This window comes from Sebastes umbrosus, chromosome 22, assembly GCF_015220745.1.
Source record: "Sebastes umbrosus isolate fSebUmb1 chromosome 22, fSebUmb1.pri, whole genome shotgun sequence".
NCBI classification, from domain to species: domain Eukaryota; kingdom Metazoa; phylum Chordata; class Actinopteri; order Perciformes; family Sebastidae; genus Sebastes; species Sebastes umbrosus.
This window is the reverse complement of record NC_051290.1, coordinates 4,261,457-4,276,266: the sequence shown is the minus strand read 5'-3', so window position 1 is coordinate 4,276,266 and position 14,810 is coordinate 4,261,457. Positions and strand designations below refer to the sequence as shown.

Below are 14,810 nucleotides of genomic sequence, written 5' to 3'. Positions count from 1 at the left end.
CACTTAAAAACATTAAAGATATTGCATACATTCATTGTTTTCATTGCTTTTTTTTGTGAGGAAGAAAGTGTTGACAGATATCATTCCATTTCTTTCATAAATACAAAGAAATTAAGCTTTTTTTTGTAAAAAAAAAAAAAATGCATTACTGTCTTTGTCACTGTAATCATAGCAACCGAATATAATATTTCTGCAGGAACCCAGCCTCTCTGCAAAACGTTCGACGTCACAAGTGTGCAACGACGGAAGTGACGTCTCTTTAGTGCGCTCTTCTTTGTTGTTATTGTGCAGAGTTCAGGTGATGCTTCAGTCTTTAGTAGAAGTTAAAGCAGATTAGTTTACTCCTGTTTACACCGAGTTATCCGGAACCAACACCGAGTGGACTACAGTAGGACTGGTTCTGGTTCTTGTAGCGGGTTTCAGGTCCTCTTTATGGCGAATGAGAGGCTGAGAGCTCTGGAGGAGGTGGAGAAGGAGATAGCGATGATCCTGCAGTGCGCTGGTGAGGACACGTTACACACAACATCATCATTATTACACGATTTAGACAGCAGAAAGACTCTTTATAAGACCAGCAACACATCATTTCTGACGGCTGTCAGCAGAAAATGTGCCCATCTTTTACTTTTCTTTGACAGTTTAGTGATTATATCATTAAAGCTTCAGTAGGCAGCAAGTTGTTGTCATCAATGGGCTAAAAATTCTATAATAACCTTTCTCTGATTGGTTGTTTTCTCTCATCCACTACTGCCAGGATATAGCAACCTTTACTATCAAAAGAGCCGCAAAACAACAATCTGAGATTTCCAGAATAAAGTCATAACTTTACGAGAAAAAAAGTCGTAATATTACAAGAATAAAGTCATAATGTTATAAAGTAGTAATTTTACGTGTTATTTTCTTTTTTTCTCGTAAAGTTATGACTTTATTCTCGTAATATTACGACTTTTGTTTCGTAAAGTTATGACTTTATTCTCGTAATATTACGACTTTTTTTCTCGTAAAGTTATGACTTTATTCTCGTAATATTACGACTTTTGTTTCGTAAAGTTATGACTTTATTCTCGTAATATTACGACTTTTCTTTCGTAAAGTTATGACTTTATTCTCGTAATATTACGACTTTTGTTTCGTAAAGTTATGACTTTATTCTCATAATATTACGACTTTTGTTTCGTAGTTATGACTTTATTCTCGTAATATTACGACTTTTGTTTCGTAAAGTTATGACTTTATTCTCGTAATATTACGACTTTTGTTTCGTAGTTATGACTTTATTCTCGTAATATTACGACTTTTGTTTCGTAGTTATGACTTTATTCTCGTAATATTACGACTTTTTTTCTTGTAAAGTTATGACTTTATTCTCATAATATTACGACTTTTGTTTCTTAAAGTTATGACTTTATTCTCGTAATATTACGACTTTTTTCTCGTAAAGTTATGACTTTATTCTCGTAATATTACGACTTTTTTCTCGTAAAGTTATGACTTTATTCTCGTAATATTACGACTTTTTTCTCGTAAAGTTATGACTTTATTCTCGTAATATTACGACTTTTCTTTCGTAGTTATGACTTTATTCTCGTAATATTACGACTTTTGTTTCGTAAAGTTATGACTTTATTCTCGTAATATTACGACTTTTTTTCTCGTAAAGTTATGACTTTATTCTCGTAATATTACGACTTTTCTTTCGTAGTTATGACTTTATTCTCGTAATATTACGACTTTTGTTTCGTAAAGTTATGACTTTATTCTCGTAATATTACGACTTTTGTTTCGTAAACTTATGACTTTATTCTCGTAATATTACGACTTTTGTTTCGTAGTTATGACTTTATTCTCGTAATATTACGACTTTTGTTTCGTAAAGTTATGACTTTATTCTCGTAATATTACGACTTTTGTTTCGTAGTTATGACTTTATTCTCGTAATATTACGACTTTTGTTTCGTAAAGTTATGACTTTATTCTCGTAATATTACGACTTTTGTTTCGTAGTTATGACTTTATTCTCGTAATATTACGACTTTTGTTTCGTAGTTATGACTTTATTCTCGTAATATTACGACTTTTTTTCTTGTAAAGTTATGACTTTATTCTCGTAATATTACGACTTTTGTTTCTTAAAGTTATGACTTTATTCTCGTAATATTACGACTTTTTTCTCGTAAAGTTATGACTTTATTCTCGTAATATTACGACTTTTTTCTCGTAAAGTTATGACTTTATTCTCGTAATATTACGACTTTTTTCTCGTAAAGTTATGACTTTATTCTTGTAATATTACAAGAAAAATTCTCGTAATATTACAAGAATAAAGTCATAACTTTACGAGAAGGAAAGTCGTAATATTACGAGAATAAAATAACTTTTTTAAATCTTAAATGCTCCAATCTCGCCTACTGCTGCTTTAAATTAAAGATATTAAAATGCATCTATGTTTTTTTTCAGATGAAATGGTGACCTCACAGATTTCAATGTAACAACTCGCATTGCTAACATGTGTGGTCATAATAAAACCGATCTATTATGTTGTTTGCTTCCCCGGCAGGTAATATAGTGCTGGAGCTCTCCAAAGACAAACACAACGCCAGCCTCCTGGACAGACAGCTGGTCCAGTTCCAGAGCTCCGTCAACCGAGTGGAGAACGAACTGAGCGGCCAGATCCGCTACCTCACACAGGTCAAACACACACAGTAGTAGTACTAGTAGTAGTGTTTTTATTTGTGTTCTCAGTTGTGAAACAGAAAATGTCTGTCTTTATTTTGGATCGACAACGCTTTAAACGTTTTTTTCAGGAATTTCCAGAGGAAACGCCCGTGATTTGCTTAAAGTAGCCTAGACCTCAACTTTATGCAAATGAAGAGCGGGCGACGTGACGACCCGTCTCTCGAATCGCGCCGCCACGCTACCAGAATGCATTGCACGGCCGCTTACATAGACAATGAATGGGAAGCGTGGAAAGGACGGAGGCTGTGGACACGTACCTTCAGTTGGTTGCAATCTGCAACCACACCGCTAGATGCCGACAAAACCTACACACCGTCCCTTTTATACTGAAATATCCAGCTTTTAATGTTGCTAAATTAGCAAACATTAGCATTAAACAATTTAATGCTCTTAATTTAATCATAAACACATTGGTTGTATAGATAATATCTATACCCAAAAGTGAAGCCAAAACATCTCGTTCACCGGCTGGTGGCTGTTAGTTTAGGAAGCGCTTGATTTGATATGCAGCAGAGATTTCTATGAGTAGAATGCAGCATTTTAAAACGTTAATATCTCAGGAGATCATGTTCATATAATTGTGCAGCCCTATTTAGACCATAGGAATAACATGTATGAGTTTTGAAAATGGACATAGGTCCCCTTTAAAACTGAAAAGTAAACTGTAGGTAATGATATGACATCAGTAGAACAAAGCAGTAATCCTCCCATCTTTTCCCTCCAGGTAGCCACCGGTCAACCTCATGAAGGTTCCACTTATTCATCGAGGAAGGACTGTCAGATGGCACTGAACCGAGCGGAATATGCCAAGGTCAAACTGGGAGAACTGGGACGGACCTGTGAAGTGATGCTGGAGCAGCAGCAGCAGCAGCAGCAGCAACAGCAGCAGCAACAGCAGCAACAGCAGCAACAACAACAACAGCAGCAGCAGCAACAGCAGCAGCAGCAGACATGAGAGCAGAGATGTGACCGTATCTGCTACCAGCCTTAAAATCTTTTCATAGATCCTTTTTTATTACAAGAAACGTAAAGAAAAACTCTTGTAAATAACTTTGTTTTTTCCTCTAAGTGCATTTCTGGGTATATTTTTTGTTGTTTGGTGGTGTTTTTTTCTATTCATGTGACCTTGTAAAGATACCTCTAATACAAAGACATTTCATACCAAATGTTTCAGCATATGTTTTCAGCACTTGTTGTGATCTTGTGATCTGGCACCCGCATCATACAGGGAGGGATCTAACAGAGGAAAAGCGACTTCTTTTGTCTTCAAAACCTCAGTGATGTCCGCCAAACTGTCCTCATTAACGCTCAAAAAGGCCCTCTACTCGTCCTGCACGTTCTTAAATCTGGACTCGTTCTGCTTGCTCGACAATATCGTAGTTAATGATGTGCCATGCAGCTGTCCACCGTTCACTGAAGTTTGTAATTTCAAAGCTTTTTGTCATGTTTTACATCAGTTCAAGACGCATTTGACAAGATATTTGGTACATTTGATTTCATTTTATTGAGTAAAATAACAATACATCCAATGGAGTGTCTTGTAATATGTTCTTTTGTATATTGTGAAGTCTTCAAACGACGTGTTTTTTATAAATCTTTGGTTTGATTATATTGTTAATAGCTGTGGTATCTTACACTTATATAGCACACATTTACATCATGGAAAAAATAAAAAAAACATTCATTATCTAAAATCATGCATCTTCATAGATACAAAAACACGAGAGCCTGTTTAGAGACGAACACTGACTGTGACACAAGAAGGACATTATAGCCAATGTCAAAATTGGACTTATTAAGTACAGTACTTGAGTAAATGTACTTGGTTACATTCCACCACTGCTGAACACTGGAAGGCCAAAGCTAGATAAAAAAAAAAATCCCTGGCTGTTCAACAGACATAAAAAAAGAAATCTGTTTAAATCACTGTTAGTTTACTCCACTGATATGCAAAATACAAAACTATAAAAATAAAATCATTCCTGCTTATTTAACTCTATCCTCTAGCTTGTTCTGCTCCAAATACATTTGATTTATTTCATTATAAAGAGGTTGAAGATGGGCATACACTGTACTATTTCAGCCCGTTTCTGGCACGAATTTTGAGCGGCACGAATTTCCGCTTCGTCGGGCGTCGTTTGCCGTGCAGTGTACAGGGGGGCATGAATTTCTGGCACAGTTGAAGCAGAGCCACGAGCTAATTCCCCAACGTCGGTGCCTTTTTTATACTGTTTTTACAGTAATCGGAGTGTAGCTATCAAGATAACAATATAGGTTACAATAGATACAGTGAGTAAAACGTAGCTAGCTGACCTCCAATTCTTTCTGCAAAATGGACAAGCCATACTGTCCACGTCTTCCTCGCCACAGCGAGTCCATATAACGTTACGCCGTTGCCTCTTTTTTTAAGATGTTTCAGCAGACAGGATGGCACAGATGTTTCTACTATACGATCTACTCGTATAGTAGGAATAGGAGTTACACAACAACATTTCTAAATTGGTACAGTGTATGCCCAGCTTTAAGGATAAATCAATAGGAAGCAGAGGTTCCCCTGAAGACAACAACTGATCTATCATCAATAGAAAACACCACTTTTATTCCTTTGTGTAAAGGCTAGAATTATAAATCCTGAATCACAGCACCATGTACAACACTGATATCAGCGGAATGAAAAGAGTCAAGCAGCAAACACATCTTGTGCTGTAACTTCACTCAATAAACTCCTGTTAAATTGACACTATAGTTACCTGAGTCACTGACCATTGGTACAATTCAAACAGTGGGCCAGACTCAGGATGCTCTTCTTCTTCTTCTTGGGTTGCTCGGGTTGAGGCGTCCTGTAACCTCCCACTCAAGACAGGTATAACCCTGCTAACAGAAGGGGTTGCCCTTATCTTTCGTCCCCGTTAGCCCCAGGCGAGCAAATTCTTCAAACACAAAGTCATCAACCTGAGAGGGGGGACTAAAAAGAGAGAACGTCATCAAAATAAGCTATATATACGTAGATATTACTACAGAAATGAAGGCAAATAGGTATCGGTAAAGATGCTGTAGGTTGGTTCAAGTCTGAAGTCCCACAATCACAATAGGAGTCCAGTAAAGATTCATGTGTATGCAGATGATATGATACTTATCTATACATCAAACCAGCACATACGGGTACTTCGCAAAGCGTCTCTCGCTCTAGTAAATTACGTTGCTACATGATCAGAGGACTCAAATCACAACCTGACACTCTGCAGTCTGGGAGTGAGAAATATAGAGAGAAAAGTTTAGTTTACTTTCTTTATACACACACTTACTTCATCTCAAACTCTATGAGGTTTGTATCCACAGTAGCTTCAGCCTCTGGTTCAACTAGAAACAAGAACACAGTGAGTCATTAAATTACAATCTAATACTAATACTCTCGAATATGTAGGATATTACTACTGACATTCCTGTGATATAATGTCACAACGTCTGCTGTATTAGCCGTGTGTTTACTACGTGTTTATGTGCATATAGAGCGAGGAAGTGAGATCAGATCACAAGTGGTTACTCATGTGGACACGCATTCTAATGCCAGGTTTGAACACGACGTCCTGAAGGCTGTCCGCTTGTGTTCGGATCACTGAGGACGCGTGTTAATACCAGGTCTGAACAGGACCTCTGTGTGTCCTACCTGGCTGTGGTTGGGAGCTGGGCTCCTCTGAAGGTTTGGGATGCATCAGGACAAAAGGAAGTTCCGCCGCAACATCCCTACACACACACACAAATACAAGATATACAATTAACTCTCTGAACACCCTTGTTACCTGTGAAAACTTGAGTGTGTTCACCTACCCTCCAAGAGACACCACCAGCTTGACTTTGACTCTGTAGGAGACCAGGATCCCCATCATCTCCCTGTTGGTGCCTTCTTTTACTCTGCAGGACACACGCACACAGGTATGAGAGACACAATCCGTCACTATACTGTTCATATCCATGAGTTTGTGTGCTTCTTTGCATTGAAAGTAGACCCTTTTGATGCAGGTGTGTGTGTGTGTGTGTGTGTGTGTACATTGTGCTGGAGGCCAGGTTGGTGTCTTCATGCTTTAGCTTTCCATCCAGGGCCAGACCTCTCTTTTCCCTGTTGGTACCCAGCATGGGGGTCAGAGTGTAGACCTGGCAGGAGGTGGAGCTGGGAGAAATCTGGTGACTGAGGTTGTGGGTGGGGGGGTAAAGGTCAGGGAGAAAAGAGAAAAATGGGAAAGTTAAAGAGTGATCCATGCTGTTCCTACATACTGAAAGCTTGCAATGAAAACAAAATGAGACTTTGAGCACGAAAATTCATTCTTGACTGCAGAAGACGGCACTAGTGGGATATAAATTCAATACTTCAGGAGGCTGCTAAGATATGTTGATGGTGTTTAATTCCGTTTTCAATTGTGTCTGCGTTTGCGTATAAAATTGTGTCATCTGCATACTTGCACATTTGACAATTTATTATGTGCTTTTCATAATTAATATAGATTGTAAAGAGAACAGGATCTAAAATTGATCCTTGTGGAACCCCTTTGTTAATATTGAGAAGTGCGAACATGCTCATAACGGCTAGATGGCCAGGCATGGATGGATTACTAAACGGGTCTACCAGGCAAAGTGTCAAGTGTCAAGGTTCCCCCTGGCCTTCACATACAAAATGTCACTCAAAGAGACCGGCACCAACCAGAAAGAGACTCAAAATGACCACAAAGACACACAAAGCAACTCCAAAGAGACACAAACCAACTACAGAGACACAAAACGACTACAAAGAGATGCAAAGTGACTATGAAAAGGGGCAAAACAACTACAAAGAGACACAGAATGACTACAAAGAGACACAAAACAATTACAAAGAGACTCACAAAGACTATACAAAGGGTCAAAGCAAATACAAACAGACACAAAACAACTACAAAGAGATGCAAAATGACTATGAAAAGGGGCAAAACAACTACAAAGAGACAAACAGCTACAAAGAGACTCAAAATGACTTCAAATGCACACAAAACAACTACAAAGAGACTCAAAATGACTTCAAATGCACACAAAACAACTACAAAGAGACTCAAAATGACTTCAAATGCACACAAAACAACTACAAAGAGACTCAAAATGTTCACAAGAGACACAAAACAACTATAAAGACACTCAAAATTACTACAAAGAGACACAAAATAACTACAAAGAGATGCAAAATGACTATGAAATGGTTGAAAAGAAGGATATCAGTATAGAAGAACTCACTCTGCTTCAACCACGGCAACTGGACACTTGTACTGGGCCGTGGAGAACAGACAGATGTCAGCACACTGACGAACTGAGAGGAGGAGAGGAGAATTATTTCAGTAGTTCCTTTAGCTCTCATCTGTCTCCCAAGTCAGATCTGAGTCACATCACAGCAGATGCAATGCTTGACTTTAACTGTAGCTCCCAATGTTGACTTGAAGTGATAATAACGTGTGTAAGAGAAGGTGGAGTTACCGGATATCTTCACTCTCTTCACACTCTTGGTGGAGTTGTTGGTGACGTGGACGTTGACACTGATGGGCTCGCCGTGGTAGTACAGCTGGAGACAGAGAGAGAGAGACAGGCACTTCTTAGCATAGTGTGTGTCCCAGTCATCAAACAGCACATCAAAGTGTGTGAGTTACTGTACCTCCTTATCCAGCGAGGCCTCCAGGTATAGAGATCTATCGGACATCAGGAAGTTGCGTCTGGTCTCCACCATCGGCTGTGGACCGGGCTTCTCTGGAGCGTACTGAACTTTCCGGATCACCAGTTGCACAGAGTTCCTACACAACACACAGCAGGTTCATATATATATACATATATATATATGCACATTGATGGAGATGAGTGTTAGTTTGGCTGTAGTGTCAGATGTCTGAATATGTGTCAAACCTTTGGTGGATCTTCTCGTCCACGCATCTAGAACAGAACGCTCGGAGCTCATAGTCCACGCCACACGCCTTACCGGTGTCCTCTGCGCCCGGCTGGAGGGTTACTGAGCAAGGCAGGTTCTGGGGGATCTGACACATGTAAAAAACAAGGTGAACTCTACATGGCAGCTCTAGATGCATAACAATACTATAATGCTCAAAATATCTTAACCCTCTGAGACCCACAATAGACCCATTTTTCTCTTTTTTAGGGGGTTCTTTAGGGGGAGATAGCAGGTCAACAGTCGATGTCACATAGAAGTGGTGTACATCATCTGAAAGCTGAGAACCTGATGATGAATTTGAGATGCTGCTCAGCACTGTGAGTCGAGTTGTTCTAGTCATAAATCTAAAATAAACATTAATTAGTTCATGTAAGCCTACGGTACACACTCGTCTCCTGAACTATCGAGATTCTAAATAACCGGAGACAAAACTTTATTTTTCTATTCCTCGTAGATCATAAACCCTTTAACATAATATCATAATGATAATGAGAAATGTAGACGTTATGGTGCTGACATTAACGTCAGCTCCCTCATTCACTTGTATAAAGTTACAGGCCAGTCTTGCCCTGTCCAATATGGCGCCCACTTTGACGTATCGCTGCAACGAGCTGAAGCGTCCAATGCGGCGTCTATGTATATATGTCTATGGTAGAGGCTGGGTACGCTGGTCTGTAGTAGTGTCAGAGTGAAGCAGAGGTCGTGGTGTTTGTGTTTAGAAGTCTTACAGTGAAGTGGAACGGGTGGGCATGCCGACCCAGCTTCTTCATCAGCCGCTCCTGCAGCCGGCTCAGAGGCATCTTTTTCTCCTCCACGGGAGGGAACACCTGGATGGTGCTGACGTACAGATCCTTCCGGAAGGAAAGGCCCAGGACATCCAGGTCCTCCCGACCGTAACGAAACGCACAGTTCAGAGTCACGTACACTGGGGACAGACGAAGACACCGATTGAATGGAAGGTCAATCACTCATTAAGTCGGTTTTAGTGCGTCTTCCTTCAGGCTGTCTTACCGTTTCGATCTTTCAGGTACTCTGGGTCTACAAGGAGCACTCCATCTGCAGAACACAGAGGAATCAGTGTTATTCCATATAATGTCCCCAAAAGTGGCCTAAGTAAACATAAAGATGTGCGTACATGCCTGCCTGTGTGTGTGCGTTTCGACTCACCTACTGGATCCACGTGGTCTAAGTGATCAACAAAGTCTCGCTTGCCGAGATAAACGGTGAGCTGTGGAAAGAAAGAGAGTGATTATTAGGATAATAATCTACAACAGGAGGTGTTCCAGAGAGGAAGAAACACACACACACACATATATCCTACCTTGCTGTTGGGGCTGGACTTCTTAAAGACTCTGTAGAAAGAGCGAGAGCATATCTTATTAACAGTGTGCGTATGTAAAACTCAAATTTGGGATTAATTTGTATTTTTTAATGCTATGATATGAGCAACCAAATAAAAGGAGCATGGTCACTTCAGGGTCAAAGTTCATCCCTCTTGCCCTCATGATAGAATCACAACCAATACAGCTATAGAACGGCAAGATCTTCAGCTCGTCATTGGTGCCATGACCTAACCTAAAACATGACAAACCTCCAACGCCGGTCAGTAATACTAACGCTGGTCACATGACCACTACAGGGACAATATTTGTACATTGTCTTTAGTTTCAGAGTAAACAAGTGAAACATGTTGTAGTCAGAGTGTCTGGGATGGACAACAACAAGCTGTGAGAGTAGGAACTGTAGCTCTCATTACACTCCGATACACACTGATGGCACCGTATAATCATGTCACATTTCCTGTCCTTCACACACACACACACACACACACACACACTGTGCAGCAGTAAACCAATGCTTGAGTTTGGTGTAAACACAAAGTGAGCAGTTAGAAAGCAGCAGTGGTGGCTGACAGTACAATGAACTGTAGGACAGGAAGGTCAGCAGAAAGTGAGCATTAAACTACAACTGTTCTGGAGTCTCACACAGCGTCTCTAAACTGATCCTGGATGACGTTTACTCTCAACAGCCTCTATACGTGCAGCAGAACGGAGCGGATTCAGCGACAGTATGGTGCTTGTGTGCCTGATCAGATTACAGTACACACAGTAAGGACCAGTTCTGATCCTGAGGGAGACATCAATCAATATTACAACAGCACTTAACAAAGAACAATAGGAGAAAAGATTTTTAGAGAAACACACTCGAGGAACTATTCATTTTAAGGAAATCTCCACCCTCTGATTCTCTCAGTGTTAGATATCATCAACGAGGCTAGACTATTTGTATGGGAACAATCACAGGTCATTTCAGAGAGAGAGAGAGAGAGAGAGAGAGCGTTCCTATTGGCTCAACGGGGGGCAGCTGTCAATCACTCGCAAACTCCAATCAAACGGTCAAACAGAGTTGTGCAGAGGCAATACAAATACTCCAAATTATGGAAGACGGAACCTGCCAAAATTGAAAATAGATGAATAAATAAATAAATTACTCAAAATATAAATAAATATGTCATTAAATGCAGAAAAAGTAATATTAAAAAGAAATGCATAAAGAAATCTGTAAAGAAATGAATACAAAAATAAATACATTCAGGGAAATAAATGCAAAGGGAAAATTGTGCATAAATAAAAACATATATTTAAAAATAAATATAAAATAAATAAATAATAAATAAATAAAAATATATACATAATTAAATAAAAGGGACAATTAAACATAGAACAAATAAATGCATAAATACATAAATGCAAAATAAATGATAAATGCAAAAATAAATGCAAAATAAATTCAAAAATTAATAAAAATAGATGCATGCATTTGAAAATAAATGCTAAAATAATAAAAAAAAAATGCAAAAGAACTGATGAATGCAAAAAGAAATTAAAAAGAAATGCTAAATAAATTAAAAAAATAAAAAATAAAATAAATACATAAATAAATAAAAGGGAAAATTAAACAGAAGAGTAAATAAATAAATAAGGGAATAAATACAAAGATAAATGAAAAAAGTGTCAATTTTTTTATCACATTAATTAATGGCTACATTTATTTTTAATATTATTTTTGCTACATTTAAAAGACATTTCATTATTTTTTCAGTCATTTATTTATTGATTCATTTATTTTTGGCAGGTTCCGTCCTCCATAAATCTCGCATTAAACACCTTTGAAATCAAGTATATTAGGGGTTAAATTCAGAGTTTGCTCACAGTCGGTGTTGTGGAGAGTTGAGAAAGCCGGTCAAAAGCAAAGCAGAGAGAAAAGAGCAGAGTGTCTGTTCTGAAGCTAAACAGGAAGAGGGTGAAGCGTATTCCAGGAAATGTGGCCAGTGTTCGACCAGTAATGTGTTTCCCAGGAATTATTATATTGTGACCAAGTGTTGAGACTAATCAGCCAATCAGTCTATGTTTACGACCACAAACTGAAAACTGTCTTTATAATGTACATGATTGTAGAAAAAGACTGCTACAGGCCTACGAGCAGAGCACACCATTCAGGACGTGTCTGCTTTGAGTTTTTTTGCACACTGCAGCAGTTTTAAAGACATTAGCATGTCCCTGTCCAGGAATGTGCTGCACTTTTACATTCTGAGGAAAGAAAACAGGGGCAAAGAACAAAATGCACATCCTGATTATCAACAACATTACTTCCTTAACACGGGACATGTGAACCCCTTCCTGTCAACCCGTTATCCTAAAGGCAACATGTAATCATAATAAAACTCAGCAGGGCATGGAGCTACTGCGGTCAGCACTAAGGACAGGATACATCACCACAATGTCATTTAAATGTTGCTCAAACTCTACTGTTTTAGCCACAAGTGGAATTACATGGAAAACAAAACAAATGTTGGGAGTTTTGATTGATAGATTTGGAAATGATCCAACTGCCTGGCAGACTTTGACCTCCAAAAGATGCTCATTTTTTCCACAACACAAGAAATAATCAGAGTCTTATGACGGAGTATTAGGGCCACATTGAGGGGAAAATTAATAAATCGGAGATTTCAAGAATAAAGTCGTAATATTATGAGAATAAAGTCATAGGTTTACAAGAAAAAAAGTTGTAATATTATGAGAATAAAGTCATAAGTTTATGAGAAAAAAATTGTAATATGAGAATAAAGTCAGAAATTTACGAGAAAAAAGTCGTAATATTATGTGAATAAAGTCATTACGTTTGTGATAAAAAAGTTATAATATTATGATAATAAAGTCATTAAGTTTATGAGAAAAAAGTTGTAATATTTATGAGAATAAAGTCATTACGTTTGTGATAAAAAAGTTATAATATGAGAATAAAATCAGAAGTTTACGAGAAAAAAATTCGGAATATTATGAGAATAAAGTCATAAATTTATGAGAATAAAAGTCGTAATATTACGAGAATAAAGTCACAAGTTTATGAGAAAAAAAGTTGTAATATTAAGAGAATAAAGTCATTAACTTTACGATCATTTTTTTTTTTTAAATTATGTTTTAAATTGACAAACATTATATGTGTGATTCATGGCGCAATTTAAACGGGATAAAAATAAATATTTATCTCTCTCTGTTGACTTCCTGTCATATTATTTTCCCATAATAAGGTCCCATGGTGGTTCGGACCGGAAGGGGCGGGACTTCCGGTCTCTCTCTGTATCCAATTGGATATTTAAGTTAAACTGCAGCTTGTAAAACAGAATAAAACGCTAAAAACGCCTAAATAAAACACCTGTGGCTTCAACAAAGTTTAACTTCTTTCTTATACAACTTATATATACCTTGAATAATCATTTAAGTGAAAGAAAAAGCGATTATTACTCTATTAAGATGCAAAAACTCCCACATACGCCCCGTTTTCACCTATGAGGAAGTTACGCCAGACTCCGTTAAAAAATGTAAACATTTAACAGCAAATTCACTCTGCTCAACATCTGCACACACGACAGACACGACTTTACACTTGTTTGTATTTCTTGGCATCCACTCTTCAATTCGGCATTACCTTTAATCTATATTTATTCATGTATTTAAGAAAATTACGTGTTTTTTAAAGGGGCTTTTGGTTAGTTCCCCTTTTTCGCTCCTCACGAGTTAACGGAGAGAAGCTGCGACTTCTATTATTCTCCCGTTTTGTGACACTGACAGCCCAGATTATTAGACAACTTGATACTAGATGTTTGTCTTACCTTGTCCCCGCTTTGTCCCCTTTGTCCCCCATCTCCTCAGAGCTGTGTGGACACTAGTAGTCTGATATAAGCTGCAGGTCTGAGGTCTGTGCTGCTCCAGAGTGTTGCTGCTGCTGCCTTTTGGAATAATCTCCGCCTGTTAGCGCAGTTTAGAGACAAAAACCACGCCTACATGTTATATGATGAACACAAACCCAACCAAACAAGATACACCTGCAGATCGGCATGCGTAAAGCCTCTCAGTACATTTCTGAGGTACTTGTACTTGCACCAAGTGGTGGAAGAAGTACTTTACTTAAAGGTCCCATATCGTGCTCATTTTCAGGTTCATACTTGTATTTTGTGTTTCTACTAGAACATGTTTACATGCTGTAATGTTTAAAAAAAATCTTTATTTTCCTCATACTGTCTGCCTGAATATAACTGTATTTACACTCTGTCTGAAACACTCCGTTTTAGTGCATTTCAACGGAATTGCGTTGCTAGGCAACAGTTGTCGGTCCTTGTTTACCTCCTATCAGCTGATGTCATTCACATTAACTGCAACAGGAAATAAACTGGGACACATTTAGAATGTTTATGTTTAAAACCATGTAATGGTCTAAATATTGTATATTTGTGACATCACAAATGGACAGAAATCCCTAACGGCTTGTTTCAAACGCACAATTTCTGAATACGGGCTGTGTGTGTTTGTCCATATATTGAGCGTTTTGATAGTTTAACAGTATTTATATAGCACTTAAACCTACTTTATAATATAAAAGACATGCAAATCTCACTTTTTACAATATGGGACCTTTAAAGCTGCAGTGGGTAGAAATGGAGCAAATCTGATTTAAAAAAAAGTTATATTTATAAATATTTTTCATTTTTATGCGTATTTCTCGCCTCGAATGCTTTCAGAATCATCCTGTAGAGTACTGCTTAGTCAGATGTTTA

At 38.1% G+C, this 14,810-nt stretch overlaps 2 protein-coding genes across 2 annotated transcripts; one reads left to right on the top strand and one right to left on the bottom strand.

The window, feature by feature from the left end:
• Positions 1-234: 234 nt before the first annotated feature.
• Positions 235-4,265, top strand: med11 (mediator complex subunit 11). The gene is made up of 3 exons (XM_037758349.1): positions 235-502; positions 2,558-2,688; positions 3,461-4,265. Exons 1-3 carry the CDS (start codon positions 433-435, stop codon positions 3,689-3,691), a joined length of 432 nt encoding a protein of 143 aa, XP_037614277.1. The 5' UTR covers positions 235-432; the 3' UTR covers positions 3,692-4,265.
• On the bottom strand, positions 4,217-13,984 carry arrb2b (arrestin, beta 2b). Its single transcript, XM_037758343.1, has 14 exons — positions 13,869-13,984; positions 10,017-10,047; positions 9,863-9,923; positions 9,707-9,751; positions 9,424-9,620; positions 8,653-8,780; positions 8,408-8,543; positions 8,233-8,317; positions 7,996-8,068; positions 6,785-6,922; positions 6,565-6,648; positions 6,404-6,480; positions 6,042-6,096; positions 4,217-5,701 (listed from the first exon to the last, which is right to left on the bottom strand). Exons 1-14 carry the CDS (start codon positions 13,898-13,900, stop codon positions 5,611-5,613), a joined length of 1,233 nt encoding a protein of 410 aa, XP_037614271.1. The 5' UTR covers positions 13,901-13,984; the 3' UTR covers positions 4,217-5,610.
• Between the last annotated feature and the right edge of the window lie 826 nt (positions 13,985-14,810).